This window comes from Henckelia pumila, chromosome 4, assembly GCF_033568475.1.
Source record: "Henckelia pumila isolate YLH828 chromosome 4, ASM3356847v2, whole genome shotgun sequence".
Classification (NCBI taxonomy): Eukaryota; Viridiplantae; Streptophyta; class Magnoliopsida; order Lamiales; family Gesneriaceae; genus Henckelia; species Henckelia pumila.
The window spans coordinates 141,441,386-141,463,076 of NC_133123.1; the positions used below are offsets into that span (position 1 = coordinate 141,441,386).

General features: G+C 35.6%; 3 protein-coding genes across 6 annotated transcripts; all 3 read left to right on the forward strand.

The window, feature by feature from the left end:
• Window positions 1-445: 445 nt before the first annotated feature.
• LOC140860815 (uncharacterized) lies at window positions 446-9,353 on the forward strand. Of its 2 annotated transcripts, none has more exons than XM_073263820.1 (16): window positions 446-657; window positions 2,050-2,261; window positions 2,731-2,867; window positions 2,949-3,059; window positions 3,155-3,256; window positions 3,416-3,524; window positions 3,633-3,833; window positions 4,205-4,373; window positions 4,464-4,527; window positions 4,622-4,715; window positions 5,694-5,790; window positions 7,477-7,570; window positions 7,923-7,995; window positions 8,395-8,568; window positions 8,647-8,769; window positions 8,972-9,353. In XM_073263820.1, the coding sequence occupies exons 1-16, from the start codon at window positions 645-647 to the stop codon at window positions 9,143-9,145; spliced, it is 1,947 nt and encodes a 648-aa protein (XP_073119921.1). In that variant the 5' UTR covers window positions 446-644; the 3' UTR covers window positions 9,146-9,353. The 2 variants fall into 2 exon arrangements, with proteins under 2 accessions (XP_073119921.1, XP_073119920.1); XM_073263819.1 differs by having other exon boundaries at window positions 4,446-4,527; window positions 8,972-9,352.
• Window positions 9,354-12,805: 3,452 nt separating this feature from the next.
• Window positions 12,806-16,074, forward strand: LOC140863256 (zinc finger protein GAI-ASSOCIATED FACTOR 1-like). 3 transcript variants are annotated; one of them, XM_073266555.1, is made up of 5 exons: window positions 12,806-12,824; window positions 13,340-13,589; window positions 13,685-14,081; window positions 14,240-14,451; window positions 15,015-16,074. In XM_073266555.1, exons 2-5 carry the CDS (start codon window positions 13,451-13,453, stop codon window positions 15,845-15,847), a joined length of 1,581 nt encoding a protein of 526 aa, XP_073122656.1. In that variant the 5' UTR covers window positions 12,806-12,824; window positions 13,340-13,450; the 3' UTR covers window positions 15,848-16,074. The 3 variants fall into 3 exon arrangements, with proteins under 3 accessions (XP_073122656.1, XP_073122654.1, XP_073122655.1); XM_073266553.1 differs by lacking the exon at window positions 12,806-12,824 and adding an exon at window positions 12,938-13,206; XM_073266554.1 differs by lacking the exon at window positions 12,806-12,824 and adding an exon at window positions 12,953-13,071.
• A 2,490-nt stretch (window positions 16,075-18,564) lies between these two features.
• LOC140860178 (cytochrome P450 734A1) lies at window positions 18,565-21,155 on the forward strand. Its single transcript, XM_073263033.1, has 4 exons — window positions 18,565-19,340; window positions 19,478-19,722; window positions 19,965-20,328; window positions 20,553-21,155. The coding sequence occupies exons 1-4, from the start codon at window positions 18,822-18,824 to the stop codon at window positions 20,970-20,972; spliced, it is 1,548 nt and encodes a 515-aa protein (XP_073119134.1). The 5' UTR covers window positions 18,565-18,821; the 3' UTR covers window positions 20,973-21,155.
• Window positions 21,156-21,691: the final 536 nt, after the last annotated feature.

Genomic DNA, 21,691 nt, shown 5'->3' on the forward strand with positions numbered 1-21,691 from the left:
ATCTATATTAAAAAATAAAATTGTTTTAATATTTTTTTTTAGAAAAATTTATGTGATTTGTAATTTTTTTAAATAATATTTAATATTTAATAAGTGAAGGATAAGATAGAGATTTATTAAAATATTCAAGGATATTTTAGAGATATGAAATATTAAAATAAGATTTTTTTTAAAAAAGTACATTTCGCTTACTTTTTTAAAAATACCTTATAAGCTGTCAAACAGCTTATTTTGACAGCTTATAAGTTGATTTTAAAAAAATTTACCAAACACATTTTCAAAGCTTAAAAGCTCTAAAACAGCTTATAAGTTGTTTGAAAGAGCTTTACACCCCATAAAGAAAGAAATTGTTTTTAGCAAAATAATTTTTAGTTCTGAAAAAAAAAAAAAAATTTAAAAATCAATCCATCGTATTCGTTTGACGTAGGATTGGAAATAGAAAAAAAGGGAGCGCGAGTATCCATTTCTCCTGACCTTTCATATTGATCAGTTGTTGCCACGCGCTTCTCATGATTTGTTAAATCGACAAAATCCAGATTACGAGTTGAATTTGCTCCCAATTAACTGAAAGTAAACCTAAATTTTGAAAGAGAAGAAAGTTCTTAATCAAGTGAATTATCGATCATCGTTTGAAACAAACGCCAATGGAGAACTCCGGTTTGTGCTTATCTGTTACTGTTTTCTTCAGTAAATAACGTGGTTTAATGTATTTGTAAAATCTGATAAATCTTTGTCATTTTGATTCAATCATTGTACTGTTCAGTTATTTAGACTTCAGGGATATACTGATTATTTATCATATAAGCTTTTTTGCCATTTCATTTTGGTATGTTTTATGTGGTTTTGTCAATGCCAATTTTATCTTTGTTGTGGGGGAAATCCGAGTAGGAAGGAATGAAAAAATATTCTGCAAGAAAAGTGATTTTTTGCTGTCCCTGAAGATGCGGGGCCTAGTTTAACCACTTTCAATAGTTTCTTCGGGTTGCTTATGCTGAGCTTGAGCATTATTTTGTCTCTGGAGTGATTTTGAAGTTCTCGTCGAGTTTATTTATTGGGAGGAATCTATTTGGAGGAACAAAGTTTGGCGCACTAGGATGGAGAGAGGAGTCAAAAAGTTGTTTTTTCATGCCCCCGGTCTATACTTCATTTCACTAGGATGAACAAATTTTTAGCTCTGTATATTTATATATTTATTCAAATCCCAAGACTTTGTGCTTACTATTGCCATTAAACTCTGTATACTTTGATATATCATATATATGATCAATTTGCCTCTTTCATCTGGATCAAACCCAGAAAACTAATGGAGTTGGTATAAGGGTAATACAAGTCTTTGCTGTTGGTGTTTAGAAATTTCCTTTCGTTATTTCACATTATGTGTTAGTTTCGGAACTTTAATCTTTTTTTTTTCTAATGTTTTAATTACACTATTTATTGAATAAAAATTATTGTCGATAGACAAATCATAGATAACTTTCTCCAGTAACAAGGTTTTATAAAATCAAGTTCCACGACTATCGATGCGTTTTCAGATTATTCTCAGTTTAAAAGAAAGCATCCGAACACACGTTTTTAATGCAATATGATTTTAGGATGTGATGAAGAGATACCTCCAATGTACTTTGTTTATTATGTACTGATAAAAAGTGACTCGACTTATAACTTATCATTTAAAGTATGAACGATAATAAGTTTTTGTTTAGTCCATGTTAGTGCTGATTGCACTCGAGCAGAAAAGAAATCACATGCCACGTAACGACCAGCAAAGGCTAAGAGTTCATTGGCAGAAGCGTGTAAAATTACAAAATAAATTAATGAACCTACTGATTTTTTCGCTCGCATGAAATGAGGGTGTAGTTCTATCTACTTGTGTTAGAAGAGTTAAATGAAACAAATTGGAAGATCTGAATTGGTACATGATTTTGTCTTTCCTCCATTTTAGTCACCCATACCTCATCTTCGAACTAATATTTGCTGAACTAACATTTGCTGCTGTTGAATAGTTTTTAGGATGACGCTGAACGTATATTAGGGGCTGTTCTTTTACAGGGAGCCATCAGGAGGTGACGGTGCCACCAGTTGAAGGTGTTGCAGGAGGTGGGACGGCATATGGATGGAGTGAAAGTGGCATACAGACTCCAAGTTTACCACGGGGAGTAATTGATCCATTGAAAATTATTTCTTCAGAATTAGTGCATGTATGGTGTGTACCAAGCTCAGCAAATGTTGGGCCACATGACATGCCTCGACCCTTAGAGCGTGTAAGCGTGGATAAACTATATTTTCTGATGATATACATATAGCAATTGGTGTTATTTCTATTTTGTACTCAAAGTATGTGAGTTTACCTTTTTTGTATGTTAATGTTGAATGATATACCCTTTATGGGCCATGGTATGTGGAATGCTCACCTAAGTTATGCGTCAGATTGACAATGCCTCAATAATCGTATAAAATATCCCAAAATGGTGTGTTTACCTTTTATGTAAGATATATGCATGCATTTATGAGGATGTGCAATCCCTTAGTGACTGCTAACTTTATTTGAGTGGTGTTTGTTCCTGTGTCCTAGAACCTTGTGAAGAACTTAATGAGTGGTTGTTGTTCCTGTTCTATTTAAGCATGATCATGTCTTACTTGCCTGTCTTGCCACCATTGGCATTTCAAGAATGGATTATAGAATGATTTTCCGACAGTAGTGCCTTCCATCTGACATGGTTTACCTCGAAGATATCTCTCTTAGCAGCAAGAAATGAGAGGGAAAGCGTTCAAATAGCTGTACGTCCAAAAGTTTCATGGGCTGGATCTAGTTTTGCTGGAACTGTGCAGGTGCAATGTAGTGATCTGTGCTCGACATATGGTGATAGGTTTACCTCTTAAACATAAAAATCTCATATTCATTGGGTGTGATGAAAATAATCCTGTTGACCATTTTTAACTTTAAGCAGGTTAGTAGCTGGTGAGTCATTAACAGTGAGGCGTGTGGTTCCCATTTTAGGTGTTCCAGATGCTCTTGTGCCCCTTGAAGTGCCTGTGTTCCAGCTGACCCTGTTTCCCGGGTATTGGCATCTTTTCAATCATAAAACAGGCATTGCCGAACCATTCAAGCCTCAACATTTAGCTTCTGTGTTGCATAATGCTTATTGCTTTGCAGAGAAACAACTGCAATTTGGGTTTCAATTGATGTCCCAACTGCACAACCCCCAGGTCAATATGAAGGAGAATTACTAATTACAGCTAACAGAGTTGACGCAGAGTGATCGTCTTTCCTCTTTCTTCAGTTAAATATTGTTGCATTGGAATTAGACACACCATTGCCACTCATTTAAATTTCGATGTTAACAACATATTGGCATAAAATGACTAATTAAAGTACATATTTGTTTATCTGCATTTCTCATTCTGGCTTATTAAGATCTACTGCACAATGCCTGGGTAAAGATGAGAGACATCAAATGTACAGAGAATTAAGGAATTGTCTTGATGTCATGGAGCCAATTGATGGAAAACCACTGGTTGAAGTGGTGGGTCAATTATTACTTCGATATAATCTCCCGTCTTTTTATTTGAGGATTCCTTTGTTACCGATGTGAGCTTCTAATTCTCCCATTGTTCTAAACCTTTACTACCAGGTAGAACGAGTGAAATCTGCATCATCATCTTTGAAAAAACTGCTTTTATCCCCATCATTTTCTGACTTTTATTCAGATAACGGGTCAGTAGACATGATGGATGAGGATGCCATTTCGAATCTTTCAGTCCGGGTGAAGCTAAGTCTGACAGTGTGGGATTTCATTCTTCCTGCGACTCCTTCTCTTCCAGCTGTTATTGGAGTATCCTGCTTTTAAAAAAATGTTTTCCTGTTGCTATTATGTTCATGTAGTTTTGGGTCCTCTGTTTCATTTATGGCTTAAGCTTTTCCCTTCTTTCCATTGTTTCCTTCATCTTTTTGCTCAGCTCTCATAAATGATGAGGCTTGATCTGGTAGTTTAGATTGTCTAAGTTAACTATTTTAGAATGCTAATTTACAGATGCTATTCCGAAAGATGATACTCGTATGTATTGCAGTTTGCAGTAAATTGATGCAAGCAATTTCAACTCAATCAAAATATTTTGGTTGGTTTGGTATATTGGTGCTGAATAAATCTTTTCATGTAAATGAAATATAATCTCTTTGAGCCTGAATCTGCTTAACTATACATAGATATCTGATACAGTGATTGAGGATCGTTTTGGTGTTGAACACGGAAGCAGCCAGTGGTACGAGGCACTGGATCAACACTTCAAGTGGCTGCTTCAATATAAAATCAGCCCATACTTCTGCAGGTGGGGAGAAGGCATGCGAGTACTGACTTACACCTGTCCTTGGCCTGGTAATGCAGTATGACAGTATTCACTTAACCTAGACCACTTAACATAGATAATCCATTTATTTGTTGGTGCAGCTGATCATCCCAAATCAGACGAGTATCTTGGTGATCCAAGGCTTGCAGCATATGCTGTGCCATATAGGCCAGTAGTCTCATGGTATACATGCGATTTCCCCAAACTATGCCTAATTTTGTCAAGAATTCTCTTTCTTATTTTGATTACTTTATATTTGCCTCTTAATGTGCGTTAGTGGCGATACAGCAAAGGATTTTCTGCAAAGAGAAGTCGAGATTTTGAGAACGAAGAATCATTGGAGAAAAGCCTATTTCTATTTGTGGGATGAGGTATGAATATGAAATTTCTAGCGTCTGCTCATGTCATGCCCTATATATTTTGGATTGGCTCCTTGCTTGTCAAGTTTTGATCCGTTATGATGGGTATATTCCTATATTTCTTATAGTAATTTGTTGAAAACAAGGAAAGGAAAATATATGATCAAATATGGGGCATTTGGTTTCATTGTATTGCATGACTTGGGTTTGAGTTGCATCAAATGCAGATGCTTCCATGGGTAAATAAAGGAATAGGGGGAAGAAGAAACTACATTGAAAACTGGAAGTATAGAGCTGAGTTAAATAGCTTGAAGAATCTGAGGAAAATAGATTTGAAAAATATAAAACCTGAAGTGTGTCAACAGTGTGATTATTTTGTTTCTGAGGGGCCAAAGTAAGAGTCAAATTTCGTTATATTAAATTTTACACCTCACAAAGAAGGGTACAGATGTATGACTGAAAAACAAAATTATATCACCAGAAGAAATACTGGAAGTGTATGGGTGTTAAATATGATCAAATAGCAGCTGAAAAAACTGTTAATTTTGCTGTCATTTGAGTTGCTGTATGAAAGTACGAGGTAATCGATCTAATTATGCAATCAGATGATAATTTTTATGAACCAAACTTTGGATTGCTAGAGACTTTTTTTACTCCAAACATATTGTGACTCATCAAATATGAACAAAATTCAGTACCACTTTGGATTGCTAGAGTTTCCTTGCTCGAGAAACCCAAAATGAATCTACCTCAATTTTCTTATTCTCTTCTACTTCCTACTGAATGTTTATCAAGAAAACTGATGGTAGTACCCCCTTTTTTGTTGATTGAAAATCTTACATTTTATACATACTGTTACATGATTGCATGGGCAAAATTTTAATATCGGTTGAATATATGTTTGTTTATTGAAGCCATCTTTTATTCACAAATTTTTTTGCTAATTCGTTTCTGCTGCTTCTTTATGAAATGTCATTCTATGATGTACAGCCACTGAACCTTGAACATTACAATGCTATTCGTGACATGGCGAGTGAGATTCATGCTTACGCACCTGATGCCCGCATTATGACTACTTATTATTGTGGTGAGCAGTTTCCCTTTGTGCTTCACAAATTTGTAAGACTGTACAGGTTCTCATGTCCCTGCTTTAATCTGAACTAGATGTAGAGCTCTGGTTGAGATATATATGTAGGAAAACTGATATTGCTTATCCATTCTACTTTTAAACCAAGTTAAACAACTAATAAGCTGCAATTTTAAGTGCAAAGAATGTAAAAGTGTCAATTCGGGTGGGCTCGGGTCGGGTCGACGCAATATACTTCTGAAAGTTTTTTCAAGCAGAACTCGAACCTGATTCAAGGTGAAAATGGTCAACCCGAACCCGACTCATGCGATGAACACTAACCAACCCGATTTTATTTATTTTTGTTTTTTAAAAAATAATGAAGTAAAAATTCAAACACATAATAACAAAATCTAAGCTTATATATAATTTAAATTTGTAAGTCTAGTTGTAGAAATTTAAAGTATGCTTACTAAAAAAATAAAAATTAATTTAAAAAAATCAAAATTTTACAAAATAAACATTAAATGATGTCTATTATATTAACATACAATAATTTTTTTTTCAAACATACTAGGTATAAAAATGTATAAAATCTTTCTTAATTTTATTTAAAAATAATAATAATAAAATGTTTCTGGTCATGGTTGATCCGAACCCAACACGAACCCGATTAATTTTTTTGAGTTAGCTTTCAGCCTTTCAGGCCCAACTCGATTCGACCCGAACCAAAAAACCCTCAACCTTAACCATTTATTTTTCGGGTCGACTCGTGTCGGGTTGATGTGTTGAGTTCATTTTTGACACCGCTGAAAGAATGGCTGAAAACTTGCCTTCCTTCCTGAAACCTGTTTGCTTCGTACCTGTGGCTTCAATTATTTTTTGGTATGTTACAGAGGAAAACACATGCCCTAATCTTATTGCAATCACAAATTGATCCGACTTCCGAGATTGCCTATTATTTCCAAACCATTTATTTAATGCCAGGACAACTTGTTTTTGTTTTTTGGACCGGGTATAGTTTGATGTCCACCCTATGTGTTTTACCCAAGATTTTAGTATCCTACTTTAAATGTATAAAATTATTGAGTAGGCTGCTGTTAACATCTTTTTTGTATGATAAGTTTGTCAGCACTATGTTTAATTTCTTTAAGCATGAACTCGTGAGTGTTATTGAAGACATTTGATGTTTACCCATAAACTTTGTGTTGTCTTTGGACTTTATCGAGCCACCTGTCTAGTGTTCGCAGCTTTAACCAATTGCATGCTGTAGCTTGGTGTTCAGAATAATGAGATGATTATTGCTGAAAAGGAGTTTGTTGCATATCTCAAGCGGCTTTGTAGATGTGGAAGGCTGATTTTGAACTAGGGGACTGACCGAGAGATTTTTTGTTTGCTTACTATAGTGAGACTGACTAGACCTAGGTTATATTATAGTTTTTCTCTAGGAGCACTGCTATTCAGACAAATTTTCGCATACGAAACGAAGATATTAAACAATGGTGGTGGGATGAGGGATGTAACTTTGTTATTGATTTGCAAACAAACTTTGAGCCATGCAAGTATAGAAATAATAATAGAACTAGAATAGAAATAATAATAGAACTAGAAAGGTGCAGCGGTTCCAATTGTTGGTTGAGGCTATTTGTATGATAGTCAAGTCATTTATACCAGAGATCCTCTCAGACTAGTTTGATCTTTTTGCAGGCCCAAGTGATGCACCCCTGGCTTCCAATAACTTTGAGGCTTTTGTTAAAGTTCCAGAGTTTCTTCGGCCTCACACTCAAATCTATTGCACGAGGTATCTATTTTCACCTATATCTTCATGGTTTTTCAATATTTGTGAACTGCACATATTCCATTTCTTGAACCCCAACATGCATCTGGAGTTGGAATTTTTGCCTCACAGATTCTTCAATGCTGAAGTTCTTGGCAATCTTGATCCAGGGCGACCATTATAAATATACATAGTCTCCAATCTTTTTATTATTTATCTGGCCCTTATTGTTGCTTTTAGCGATGGAGATTGTCGTGGATGGGCTTGGTAGAATTGAATTTGAGATTGCTGGTTTATACGTGCCATTAGTCAATGATAAATATAGCTTCCCTTTGGTGGTAAAGATTTCTCAGAATCATCAATCTTTCCCTGACAGTGAATGGGTGATTGGCAACCGTGAAGACCTGGCAAAGGATATTATTGCAGAAATACAACCTGAAAACGGTGAGGTAATGCTACTCTGTCCTGCCTTTTGAAATGGAAAAGGGTATAGTGAAATGATGACATTGGTTCACCATAGAATTAATCATCTAAGATGCAATGTGATTGGAATGTTGCATGGAATAAGCAAGGAAGGTTAGGTTAGTTCATTGTTGATAATTCTATTAGTAAGTATCTGGGGCTAAATTTTACTCACAAATGGTGAATTCTAATGATATGTACTGCTCCTCTAGCATGTTGATGATATGCTATGGATAATAGTCATGTTTACAAATAACGAGATTCTCATGAAATAATTGAACTTGAATGCTCTCTATGATTTATAATTGAACCAGTACATCTGGGTTCTCACACGGTTGAACTTGCTCTCTTCTAATTGTCATTTGCTCATTTGTGTTATCATTCAGGAGTGGTGGACGTATGTGTGCATGGGACCATCAGATCCTCATCCTAATTGGCACTTGGGGATGCGAGGCACGCAACATCGTGCAGTAATGTGGCGTGTATGGAAAGAAGGTGCGACTGGCTTTCTGTATTGGGGAGCCAATTGCTATGAGAAGGCAACAGTTCCTAGTGCTGAGGTCATTGGATCTATCTAGATGACATTATGCTGACCAATATATGTTGACATCTTTGACGTACATGTGTATTCTTTCCAGATTCGGTTTAGGCGTGGCCTCCCTCCTGGTGATGGGGTTTTGTATTACCCTGGTCAAGTGTTCTCATCTTCACTGGAACCTGTTGCTTCACTACGATTAGAGCGGCTCTTAAGTGGCTTACAGGTACCTTTAGTGTTTGGATTTGCAAATGTTTGTGATGTTTTAACCTAATTCTGTTAATGTAATACTTTTTAAAGAAAGGGATACCCGTTTATGATGCTATGACACGATCGGGTATCATCTTTCGGACATTGAAGCTCGTGAATGACACGATGATTCTTTGACCCTCTCTCTAATTACCTCTATCTGTAACTTGATGTTTTAGGACATTGAGTACCTGAAACTCTACTCCTCAAGATTCGGCAGGGAAGAAGGGCTTCGTCTTTTGGAAAAGACTGGAATGTACCTAGGCCCTGAGAGGTACACTCATGATCACATGCCAATAGATGTCATGCGAGGTGAAGTTTTCAGGACATGCCGAACCGACAGTGAGTTTTGATTCTTTTGCATCCGGTCTTGTACAAGCTTTTTCAAGTTTAAAGTTATTACCTTATCCCGGTGTATATTTATGAGGAAAATACTTAAATCTTAACTTTTGGGTTTTGTTTGGATATTACATAAATACATCTCGTGGAAGTTTTTTGCTTGATTTCCTTAGGGTTCAACCGATATGGGGCAACTCCATTTTGTTAAAATTAATAATTTTCATCTTTTGAGAAAATTATGTTTAGTTTACACCATAGTTTCGACATGACTAGATATACAGGCACTAGTTCCAAATATGGGACATAATATTCTCCTTCTGATTGACCCAAAAATGGCCTAACCACACATCGAGCGGCTGAGATTGCTTCTGAACAAATCTAAAGGTAATTTGTTGAACTAGGATTATTTGTTTTGATCCTATTATGAATACGATCTATCTTAACCGACTTGTCGGTTACTTTTTCTCTTGATTTAATAATTTGTATTCATTGTAATCTCGACCATGCAAAAAGAACTAGATTTTTAAAATTATTATGTTTCTATTGGCGATCTTAAATATTTTTAGGAGGCAAGGATAAGTAGTTTTCCTAGAAAGTTGTCATGCATAATTATGTACAATTGAGTTGAGTCATTGACCAAAGGGAATTGTGTAGTCATCTTTCACATATGCCCCACAATCTATTCACACGCCCTACTAAGTGTTATCATGATCCAATGTAGGTGATGGGTGGATTTAATAATTATGATGAGATAATATTTTAAGTTGGGTTGTAAAAATCTTGATTTTATTCGTTAAAAATGTGAGGGTACTGAAATTTTTTTACAAGATTATATTTGGAGTTTGGTGATTTTTTGCCATAGTTTTTTTTTTAATAATTAGTTCGTTCGAGTGTAGCCGTACTTGCTATTGCCCTTTTTATGATGGAGCTTTAGAAAGGTGGCGATGAAAAAATAGTTGTATTCCCTCAAAGATTCAACAGACAATTGGAGCTTATAAGAATAGGGGGAAAGAGACAGGAAAAAGCAACAAAAAAGATGATCAAAATGGTGATGATTGCCCTCCATGTCTTTCACTTATTATGATCTCTTTATTGACATTTAGGACAATGTTTTTGCCCTTACAGCTGTGTGCGCTTTGCAACCAGACCTCTTTTTTGTTCTAGGGACTTTCATCAAACACCCCCCCACCCCCCCACCATGCCCTTGAGAGTGGGGTAAACCTATTATTTATGCCATGTGTGACTTTGGAATGTACTCAATGCTAATTTACCAAATGAGTATGGACACGTCACATATTATAATATTCAAATGATTATAGTTTGGCTTATAAATAATCATATTTTTTTCCCAATTGTAAAGATAATTGGCACTTTTTAAAAACTCAATTCAACCAAGGGGATAATGAAATGTAGGCATGGGAAAGTGAGATGGGAGAAAGATGGTTTGATTATGGAATCAAAACTTTGTAATGAATGAGTTGGTGAATTGAATCCCATTTCTTGGAAATAATAATGAGGGGAAGTTATATTTATATTCATTTATTTACTTGACATAAAAGAGAGTGTGTACCCAAATAGAATGTCTTAATTATTGGAGTATTGTTTTTCATGAAACATTTCCCAACCTCTCCCTCTCCCAAGTAGAATGTCTTAATTATCTCGTCACCCTAAAGCTCTAAATTCTTATCCCACAAACACATGGCCACATGTTAATTAAAACATAAAACAAATCAATGCAAATCTAATCCACCCTAAGCCATAAATATATGTGTCCTTTGATTTGCTTTAACACATGGTCAAATTTGTTGGGTATTTAATTTGTCGTAGTTGGTTTGTTTATTATTTAATGTATGTTTTCCACGATAACTCCACATCTTGTTCTTTTTTAAGACTATATTAAGTTGATTTCTTTGTAATGATCGTGATTAGTAAACTATTATCTGAGAGATACAATGTTGAAAGTAGTCATGGAAGAATCAAATTTAATCAAAGTCGAAATTATTTTAAAATGGAAATCGTAGTACCGACTCGTGAGCAACATGCATTCGGGTCACATGCAACATGCACGACACACACTTGTACTGTTCGAACGTACGGCTGCAAATGCCAACTTGATCGAAATTATAAATTTGTATTTTCTTTAATTGTTATGTATAGTTATTGATAAATGGAGATGAAATTGTAACTTGCCTTGCTCAAATAAAACACTTGCTTCCTCTCATATATTTAAGCTTATGTGCATCATACAAACTAAAAAAATATTAGAAAAATAAGCTTTATCGAGAAAAAATCTCATTATAACCTTATTGAATGCTTTAATATGATATAAAAACTTTTTGGAAGTAACTAATATATTTTATTAATATATATAAACAACTTGATAAAAAAAACTAGAAAATAATACTAAATATAATTACTTGAGACATGTGAAAGAAATATCGCTCTATATTTTGAAAGGAGTATTAATTGATACCCTTGTATTTCAATATTTTATTAACAGATATAACATATAATGCCTCGTAATGCATGTGTTTGACTCATATTTGTTAATATCTAATTAATATCTATATATATATTTACATGTTAAACACTTTTATTATTATTTAAGTAAAATATCTCTTGTAAATGTTCTCGCACATCTATCTCTGCAAAATGATTGATGAGATGATCACATCTATATCTAAGTAAATAAAAATATTTTTTTTAGTAGAATTTCATAAAATCAACTTGGAAGACCTTTTGACAAAAAAATTGATAATATTAATATTATTGGGAATATAGAGAGCAAGTCCAAAAGTTTATTAAATGTTTAAACAGGTGTGGGTTTGTTTTGGTACCAAATTCCGTCACGGGATTTACCAAATTTGGGGTTATCCCATTCTTCCCCAACAACCGATTTATTTTCATTTGACCGTCTGACTCATCTCCACAGTCTCCACGCTCTATTAGCATTAATGCGATTTAATGGTGTCTCTTTTTTTTTTTTTTAAATAATAATTATTATTAAATTTTTTGTATGCGCAATATGTTTTCTTAAAAAAAAAATAGAAGCCCGAAACCATATATTATATTAAATATTGAATATAAGTATATAGTACATAAAAAATATGAAAAGACTACGGACCGGCCACTCTAATATTTGATATACACTCTATTGCTTTAATTTTTTTTAAATGTATAAATGAAATTGCGTTTGAGGGAGTATAATTTATTTTAGACGGAAAGATTTGATTTAAAACAATTTGAAACGTTGATGTATTTGAAATTATATATCATGGTTATTAATGAAACTATTTTAAGATGATAAGCAGTAATTAAATTTAATTTATGATTCACCTATTTTTTCAATTTCATTTAAGAGAAATAATTCTTTTATATTTTTACAATTAACATCATAAGAAAAATAAAGAGAGAGACGACAACATATGAAAATATAATAATTTGTCAATTATTTGAAGTGAATTTACTATTGGAGGCTAAAAGCGTCATTTACGAAGTTTATAAAAAATTTGAAGGTTCAAATTCCCAAGAGGTGAATCACTAAACGTCAAAACAATGCACAGAGCAGTAGCGAGTTCCTCCGACAAGTGTCCCAGCCATGTCAGATCTCGCCACGTGTACGATCGGATGTCGATCGATGTTTATCTTCGAACCGAAGCTGAAATCCAAGGCTTTGACAAAACCCGAACCAAGGTTAGAAATCCAACCACGGTTAACTGCCGCCGCTTAAGAAAACCCAGAAGTTGTGTATAATAATCAGGAAAGCTTATTTTTTTTTTTAAAAAAAAAAAAAGAATCCCCAAAGAACAAGTTGGAATTTTGTAATCTCTCTTTTTGTTTTTTGCTCTCTCTACATATACAAACAAAGCGCAATAGTATATAATAGTAGGCTTGAAAAAGCGCCGTTGTGTATGAACATGGGTTGTTTTGTGGGAAGGTGGTGAGTGCTGATTTGAAACAGCGTTCCCATTTTTGCTTTGCTGCTGTAAAAGTTCTGCTGGAGTTTTTCAGGGGGTTTTAATGTTTATTAGATTTTCTTAGAAGTTTGGAGTCTTGGGTTTCTTTTTGGGAAAGGGTAATAGTTTTTCCAAGAAATGTAAAATTTGCTGTTCTTTTCCTCTTTCCCTTTTCGTTTCGTTGCTCGAATTTATTGCTGGGGGGTTTTGTGGTATAAGTGGCAGTGAGTTTGATTTTCCGTATTTTTTCAGCTGCCTTGAAGTTATGGTGTGAGCTGGAGTTATATATCTTTTTCGACGGCGTTGATTTTTGTGGACTGGTAGTAATATTATATATATGTGCTGACTGCTGAGCAAGAAATCATGGCGGAAATTGAGAATTCAGCGTCGCAAGCTTCTGGAGAATCCGGTTTTCTTGTTTCTGATAATCATGTGAAATCCGAACAGTCTGTGGAACCAACTTTGCCCGTGAAGAAAAAGCGGAATCTTCCCGGAATGCCTGGTAAAAAAGAAACACGATTCCTTTTCGTTACAACTTTTCTTGAAAAACCCTGATGGAAAGAGTTGAATGATTTGGTGTTGTATGTATATATACAGATCCAGATGCAGAAGTGATTGCTTTATCACCAAAAACTCTGATGGCAACGAACAGATTCGTGTGCGAGATCTGCAACAAAGGATTCCAACGCGACCAGAACTTGCAGTTGCATCGGAGGGGCCACAATTTGCCGTGGAAACTCCGGCAGAGGACCAACAAAGAAATCAGGAAGCGAGTTTATCTATGCCCCGAGCCCACTTGCATTCACCACGATCCTTCCAGGGCTTTGGGTGATCTTACTGGAATCAAGAAACATTTCTGCCGTAAGCATGGCGAGAAAAAGTTCAAGTGCGAGCGGTGCTCCAAGAAATATGCGGTCCAGTCCGATTGGAAAGCCCACATGAAGACTTGCGGCACTAGAGAGTATCGCTGCGATTGTGGCACATTGTTTTCGAGGTGAATTTTCAATTTTTACGGCTGTAAAATGACGTTCTAGATATGGGAATACTTTTTCAATAATGGCAGTTTTTGTTACTTGAGTTTTTGCTGCATTTATACTTGTATTGGGATTGTTTTCTACTGATTTTGTGTTTATATAAATTAAATATAATTAGGAGGGATAGTTTTATCACGCATAGAGCTTTTTGCGACGCATTGGCTCAGGAAAGTGCGCTGTCTCAGCCTTTGGCAATCACGAGTTCTGGAGGTGATATGAAGCTGCAAGTCGTTGCGCCGCCGGTTGCGGCCGTGGTTTCAAGCCCTCCGCCGCCACCTCTTACTCCGTCCACCGGCGTGTTGTCGCCGGTGCTGTCCATTCAAAGTTCAGGTTGAGTTTCGATCGCCATTGCTAATTATAATACTGATGCAGACTCTTAACTTTTAAGTTGCAACGAGAACACATGATCTAAGATTTTTGGCTGCATTGTAAATTCCAAAACGAGGATTTCGTGTCAATTTTTTTTCTTTTGTTTGCTTCTTTTTCTTTTCTTTTCTTTTTTGGCTCCCTTTATCCTCTTCTGAAAATGGGTTTGTTCATGGAGTTTTGTTTTGTCCTGTTGTTCATATCATTGTTTTGCGATTCGTATATTATATTCTCTTAATTTTCTATTCACCTCATTTCTTCTGACTATATAATTAATATGCATATTAATTGGTATGAATCTTGTTACATTAATTAATTTCTGGCAAGGAACGAAGTGTATTATTACATCTGCTTTTTCTGTAAAGGCTGTTTTTAATATCAAATAATTGCATGTATTCGGGAACGATCAGTGTCCAATGTGCTTTTACTTTTCGAAAAAAGTTTTATAATTTCATCCCCCTTTTTTCTTGATTGTGTGATCTTTTCTCGTTTCACGTTGTGTTTAATTCTATTTCCTGTTGCCGCAGAGTTGCCTGAAAATCATATCGCCCAATTGCAGCCACCACGAGGAGCTGCGGCAGGGCCATTCGCAGGGGCGCCCACCGCGGTAGCCACCGTGACGGCCAGCAATTCCTCCACGTCTAGCGGCAACGGTGGAGTTTTCGGTAGTATTTTCAACGTATCGACCTCTGCAGAACTCTCCCACACGGCTCAGCCACCTGTGGCATCTTACTCCACCATGCTTTGCACAATGGCAGGACCAGACCAAGGCGTTATCGATCCTATGTCGCTTACGTTGTCCTCGACTTTGTATCTGTCAAGCGGATCATCATCTCTATACCCCGCGGCATTGGAGCACTCTCATCGGCACTACACGCCGACTCCACAGCCGGCTTTGTCCGCAACCGCGTTGCTTCAGAAAGCAGCTCAAATGGGCGCCACTTCGTCCAATTCGTCTTTTCTCCGTGGCCTTGGATTAGCCATGACACCTCCTCCCGACCCACAAGATTCGAGAAATTCCTTAATACCCCCATCACATTGGAACAACACTACTAGTCATCATGTGAAGCTTGAAAACAACTCGGTGGCATCGGGGCTCGGACTCGGGCTGCCCTCTAGTACTAGCTCGCCTGCGAGCTTCAATGAATTGATGATGAACTCTTCTTCGCTGTTTGGGAACAGGCCCGCTACTCTGGATTTCCTTGGTCTGGGAATGGGTGCTGGTGAAACCTCTGCTGGTGGTTTCTCGGCCTTTTTGAGCTCGATCACGGATGGACTCGACAGTAATTCGTTCGCAGGAGTAGGTTCGACGGTGGATACATGGGATTATCCGTCTGATAGGAAGCCTTCAATGCTTTAAAAGACATGTTAAAATCCAAGATTTTAAATTTCCCCTTCATTTTATAGAGAGATGGAGAGTGTTTCGTGAGGTCTAGCTATATAGATCAAAAGCAGTCCTATTATATTATATGATGCGTTATACATGCTCGTTTGTATTAACGAAGGCTACAATATATATTTTCTTCTCTTTAAAATTTGAGTAGGGTTTGAGGTGGGCGGCTTGTATAGGAACTCTTGCATGGTTTTTTGCATTAAATGTTTCATTTTATTAATCTATCCTTTGTTTTGTTCGCATGCAAGTCACTCCATGTGTCTTTTCTATCTAGAAAGGTAAGGTGATGTACATGATATGTGCCTCGGTTCTTTGGGGGCATAGGAGCCAATAAATTCTTAAACTAAATCAAAAGATTAATAACTAATTCTTCTGATCACCTAAGTATATTCACGTAGAAAATTTCTAAGATTTTGATTCCTTTCGAAAATGTATGTGAATGTTGCTGAAAAAACCAATTGGCCGGGAATCGGGATCGAAGTTTCATGCATGGATAAGAGATCGTTGGAAGTGATTGCGTAATGAGAATATATATATCTATATATATATATATAATTAAAATCGAATGGGTTATAATAAAAATCGTTTTTGATATCACGGGTAAATATTTTTTATTTTTACCTCACATTTCATTTGATACGTCTGAATATAAATTTTGATTTGATACGATAAATTCATGAACAAAATATTTTTTTTTCTATATTTGTTAGATATTTCGCATCGACTTAATTAAGTTTTTAAAACTTGTATGCATTTATTGAACGATCTTTCTTGTATATTTTGGGATAAAATTAAGCCGTTAAGCTCAAATTCATAATTTTAAACAGTTATATATTGGACGTTCTAGCGAGTCATCCGTTAATTTCATATAAACTCCACGCTCTGGTTGTCATTCTTGAGCATAAGAAAATCCTATGTTCGAAACTATATATCTTTTAGGACGAAGTTGGATACAAATCCATGATATTTATCCGTATACATCCCCATTTCTTATGTATTTGCTTGTTCATATATTAAGATTGCATGGTCCGAAAGTGACCTCAGCCCCCAAGATATTGGATATCATTCATTCCGAGAGTTTCAAGTTTCAACATCATTGAGAATTAATTAAATTTCTTCGTGGACATCATTACTCAGGACTACTATCAAGTGCTTGGGGTTCAAATATTCCACCGGACGTAACAACTAATTATGATCAATAATTACTATTATTTTCAGCAAATTGTTATTTTTTCAAAATTACAATAATAATAACTTAAAAAGGAAAAATAGAGTCGGGCCGAAATTGGAATATTGAATAGTAAAGAGGTCATGTAGACAGCTAAAGAGTGGGGACACATATAGGTAGGATAATATATATTAAGTCTTATTTTATATATTAAAAAAAATGGAGTAATAATAAAAAAAGAAAAAGGTAGGAGTAGTCAAATCCACACTTATTTAAAGCCACGTAACCTTACTGTTGGGTCGACCTCAGCCCCTCCCCCCACATATTTAATGCATGCACCGATTTTTCGGACTCCAGATCTTGGTCCGCAATTGATTTTTACATGTCATAAATTATATAATTATATATATTTCCCGTTTTAATATTATTAATTGCTGTGAGAAAAATAATATTATGATATTCGTTTGATGGTATTTTTCTAAGACGCAACATGTTGTATATCACATGGGAACATCCCGCGTGTTTAGTGAAAGAAAATCCTTGGATCTGATCTTATTATATAGATAGTGAAATACTTACATATATGTACACGTTATCTTTGAAATTTAAGATTTATCTAAGAGATCTTTATATCAGGATAGTTTTTTTATAAGATCAAAGATAACGTGTAACATTCATTTTACATATATCACTTTTTTATATTATATGATCTCGTGCGTAGATTGGAATTAGTTTAATAGTAATGGAACTATGCAACAATATGTATATCTCATTTTAAAAAAAATTATCTAATACAAAATTTCAAGATTCTTCAAGATTTTGTTTGAATTTTGGGAAAGAATTACTAACGAAAATCAATTCTTCAAATATAATAGTTATTTTTCTCGTGTACAAATAATCATAATTTGTCTAGTTTTTTTTTTTTTTTTTACATATTACATGAATTTTCAGTTATTTTTATAATATCCAAAGATATATGATATATCATGTCCACTCAACAGTAAACACGGTAAGCAAGTAAAAAGGCAGTGAACTGATGACTGAATGGGTGCAGTGCTCACAGTTTCCTAAATATAGAACTGGAAAAGCCATATTAAAATAGACTAAAACAAAGGTCCTGCTACAAATAAATCCACTTATTTTATCCCTGAGGAATGTATTAAATTAGAGCATGATAGGTCAGTATTAATTATTACTGCAGTCACAATTAATTAATTTTCTAAATACACAAACTCTCTTGTTTTCATGCTTAATAAATATTTAGATCAATAATAACCATCGAATCTATATTGAGGATAATATCTACGTTGTAAGATCTTTTTAACCCCTTTTTCGATTTGTCTACTTCGATTTTTCCCCGTACAACATTGATATATGGAAAATTGTCGCACCTAGCTCCTACACAAAACTATGAATATGCTTCATCGACTTAGAATCTAGAACCCAAAATTTATAATTCTTCCATCACTAAACTCAATGCTACCCAATTTATATATTTGGTTTCGGACATCATCGATGGTCGGATTTGATGTAGGTAGATGGATCTATTCTATTCTATTCTAAACTAATCGAATCGATTGATTGGAAGTTCGAAAAACATATAATTATTTGTAACAACAATTTGGCATGCACAAGAATTATAAAATATTCATGGAACTTTCGATCTTCCCAAATTTCAAACACCCCAACTGCCCCCACTACTCACCCCTTAGTCTTAATAATTTCTAAACACATAGATTCACGCAGTGCCTCCACGAATCGCAGCGTAATTCGATGAAAACTATCGGAGGTCACTTCTTCTTCTTCTTCTTCTTCTTCTTCTTCTGCATCACACCCCTCGTATTCGTCGCGTATTTCATCCGAAAACTCGTAATCCTGCCTCTGAAGTTCCAGGCACACTTCAGAAACCAAGGGGTGGACGGACCTTCCTACCGTCCGATCTTCGGGAACTCCGCCGAGATCCGACGGCGGTTGATAGCCGATGCGGAGTCCAGACCCATCTCCGGCATCTCCCACGACATAGCTCATCGAGTGATGCCTCATTACGAAAAATGGTCAACGCTATACGGGAAAACTTTTCTTTATTGGTTTGGGCCCAGGCCCAGATTGGCCGTGGCGGATCTCGATGTTATTAAGGAGGTCTTGTTGGACGTGAGTGGGCGGTTTCGGAAGATCGAGTTTAACCCGAATTCTAAGGTTTTGTTTGGTGAAGGGCTTGTTGGGCTCGAAGGTGAGAAATGGGCCGTTCATAGGAGGATCACTAGCCAGGCCTTTAACATGGAAAGGGTTAAGGTGAATGTGTCTCAAGATTTCAAATGATTTTACTATTAAACTCATGAAAAATAAATATTATATTTTTAATAAAAAAATGTTACTTTTTTGAGATACATGGGATCAATGTGTGCATGATTTATGATGATATGTAACAGGGTTGGATTCCTGAAATAGTGGCTAGTACCCAAAATATGCTGAAGAAATGGGAGGCAAAAAGAGAAGAGAATAGTGAAATAGAGATGGACGTGCATAAAGAACTGCATGAACTCTCGGCAGATATCATATCCCGGACGGCTTTCGGGAGTAGTTTTGAGGATGGGAAACGAATCTTTGAACTTCAAGAACAACAAATCAGCCTTGTTTTGGACGCATTGCGGAGTGTTTATATTCCTGGATTCAGGTAACTTTCACGCAGCATGTTTTCTTGGTTTCCGCTATAAATGGGAATTTAGAGGACTCAGCATTTTTTTGTTGTGAACTTGTGATGTTTTTGTTGAACTAAAAGTTTTATGTGATGCTCAAAATCTTAAAAAATAAAAAAAATAAAAAAAGGAAAATTTGATTTGTCATATAGACCTGGTTGTGTTGATTCGTAGGAGTGGAATTTTTAACCAGTGATTCTGAGTGTGAGACTTGATTCAGGTTTTTACCGACAAAGAAAAACAAATTGAGGCGTAAACTAGATCAAGAAACTCGACATTCGATTCAAGCATTGATCGAGAAAAACAGCAAAAGCAGAGAAAATCCCAAGTCTCTGCTCACATTGTTAATGTCTCCATACAAGAATGAGGATGGTAAAGAAGAGAAACTTGACGCAGAGGAAATCATAGATGAATGCAAGACATTCTACTTTGCAGGAAAGGAAACGACTGCCAATCTTTTGACGTGGGCACTTCTCCTTTTAGCTTCTAATCCAGAGTGGCAGATTCGCGCTCGGGATGAAGTCCTTAGCATCTGCAGTGACAATGCACTCCCAAATGCAGAAAATTTATCCAACTTTAAACTTGTGAGTTCAACTTATAAGTGTCAACTCAAGATTAACATTTCTTTTATTTTAATTTCTTGAAGAAATCATTCACTATTTTTGTCCTAATAATATATAGATGATACATGTTTTCACCCCCTGCACTCAATATTAATTTTCTGCTTTCATTGATACATATCCGAGTTCTTTTCTAAATCTATAGCTTGTGTCAAAGGGGTGATTTTTTCTTGATGTTCCAATGACAGATAACCATGATAATCAACGAGACTCTTCGCCTCTACCCTCCAGCAGTGGCGTTGATGAGGCGAACATCAGAGAATGTAAAATTGGGACGTCAAGGCCTCGACGTCCCGGCTAATACACAGTTCTACCTTGCAATGACTGCTGTCCATCACGACACCGATACATGGGGAGACGACGCAAATGAATTCAACCCTTCGAGATTTGCTGAGCCTAGAAAACACCTGGCTTCTTTTTTCCCATTTGGCTTGGGTCCAAGAATCTGCGTCGGTCAGAATCTGGCTGTTGTTGAGGCCAAAATCGTGTTAGCCATGATCGTTAGACAGTATTCCTTGGAGGTTTCATCCTCGTACAGGCATGCTCCCATGCAGTCCATGACCTTGCAGCCTCAGTATGGGGCACAAGTCGTTTTCAGCAGGATTTAACATTACAAATGTCTCTTATTCATGGATCGATGAATTAGTCTAATTTTTATTTGATAAAGACAATGTAGCTGCTTGTACTGTGGGCATATGCATGAAACAAGGAAGTAAATGCGCGTGTGTATGTATATTCTTCATAAAATGTGAACTCCCTGAATCTTGCATGTATTTGAATCATCTTGTTGCTAGATTCATAAATTCTATCTTCTTCTCAATGTTGTGTCAGATTGATCAAATTATTTAGTAATTTCAAATAAAATAAAATTTTTAAAAACTATATTTCAAGTAGTTAAAATAAAACATATCCTACTGAAAAAATATCGGATTCGTACAAAAATATTATACAATGGTTAGTTTTTAAAATATTATTATCACACTACTTGATATGTGAAAAAATATCAAATTTATATAGAAAATATACGCATGGATAATCCTTACAATTAAAAAAATTAGACATTTGATAACGTGTACTTAACTTATTGACAATATTTTTTTATTTTTTTTTTCAAATATTCCTTCGTACGAACTCCTGGAATCACGAGTACTTGCCACTCTCGATGTTGGATTTGTCCGGTGGGTGTAATTTAAGTATTGGTGACCACGTTTTGAAATCGAGCAGGTTTTAAAAATTTAGCTCACCAACCTTTCTGTTCTTGTCACCAAATTTTTGTAAAAGGTTTTAAAATTCATTTTACACAACAATTCTCGTGCGACGGTATCAC

What these genes read in the sequence shown, in the direction of transcription:
- LOC140863256 (XM_073266555.1), top strand. Translation starts at nt 13,451, where the DNA reads ATGGCGGAAATTGAGAATTCAGCGTCGCAAGCTTCTGGAGAATCCGGT. An exon ending in TGTGGCACATTGTTTTCGAG is followed by an intron (nt 14,082 to 14,239) that starts GTGAATTTTCAA and finishes AAATATAATTAG; the next exon opens with GAGGGATAGTTTTATCACGC. An exon ending in GCTGTCCATTCAAAGTTCAG is followed by an intron (nt 14,452 to 15,014) that starts GTTGAGTTTCGA and finishes CTGTTGCCGCAG; the next exon opens with AGTTGCCTGAAAATCATATC.
- LOC140860815 (XM_073263819.1), top strand. An exon ending in GAAAACCACTGGTTGAAGTG is followed by an intron (nt 3,525 to 3,632) that starts GTGGGTCAATTA and finishes CTTTACTACCAG; the next exon opens with GTAGAACGAGTGAAATCTGC. An exon ending in CAACAGTTCCTAGTGCTGAG is followed by an intron (nt 8,569 to 8,646) that starts GTCATTGGATCT and finishes TATTCTTTCCAG; the next exon opens with ATTCGGTTTAGGCGTGGCCT.
- LOC140860178 (XM_073263033.1), top strand. Translation starts at nt 18,822, where the DNA reads ATGAAAACTATCGGAGGTCACTTCTTCTTCTTCTTCTTCTTCTTCTTC. An exon ending in TTAACATGGAAAGGGTTAAG is followed by an intron (nt 19,341 to 19,477) that starts GTGAATGTGTCT and finishes GATATGTAACAG; the next exon opens with GGTTGGATTCCTGAAATAGT. An exon ending in GTTTATATTCCTGGATTCAG is followed by an intron (nt 19,723 to 19,964) that starts GTAACTTTCACG and finishes GACTTGATTCAG; the next exon opens with GTTTTTACCGACAAAGAAAA.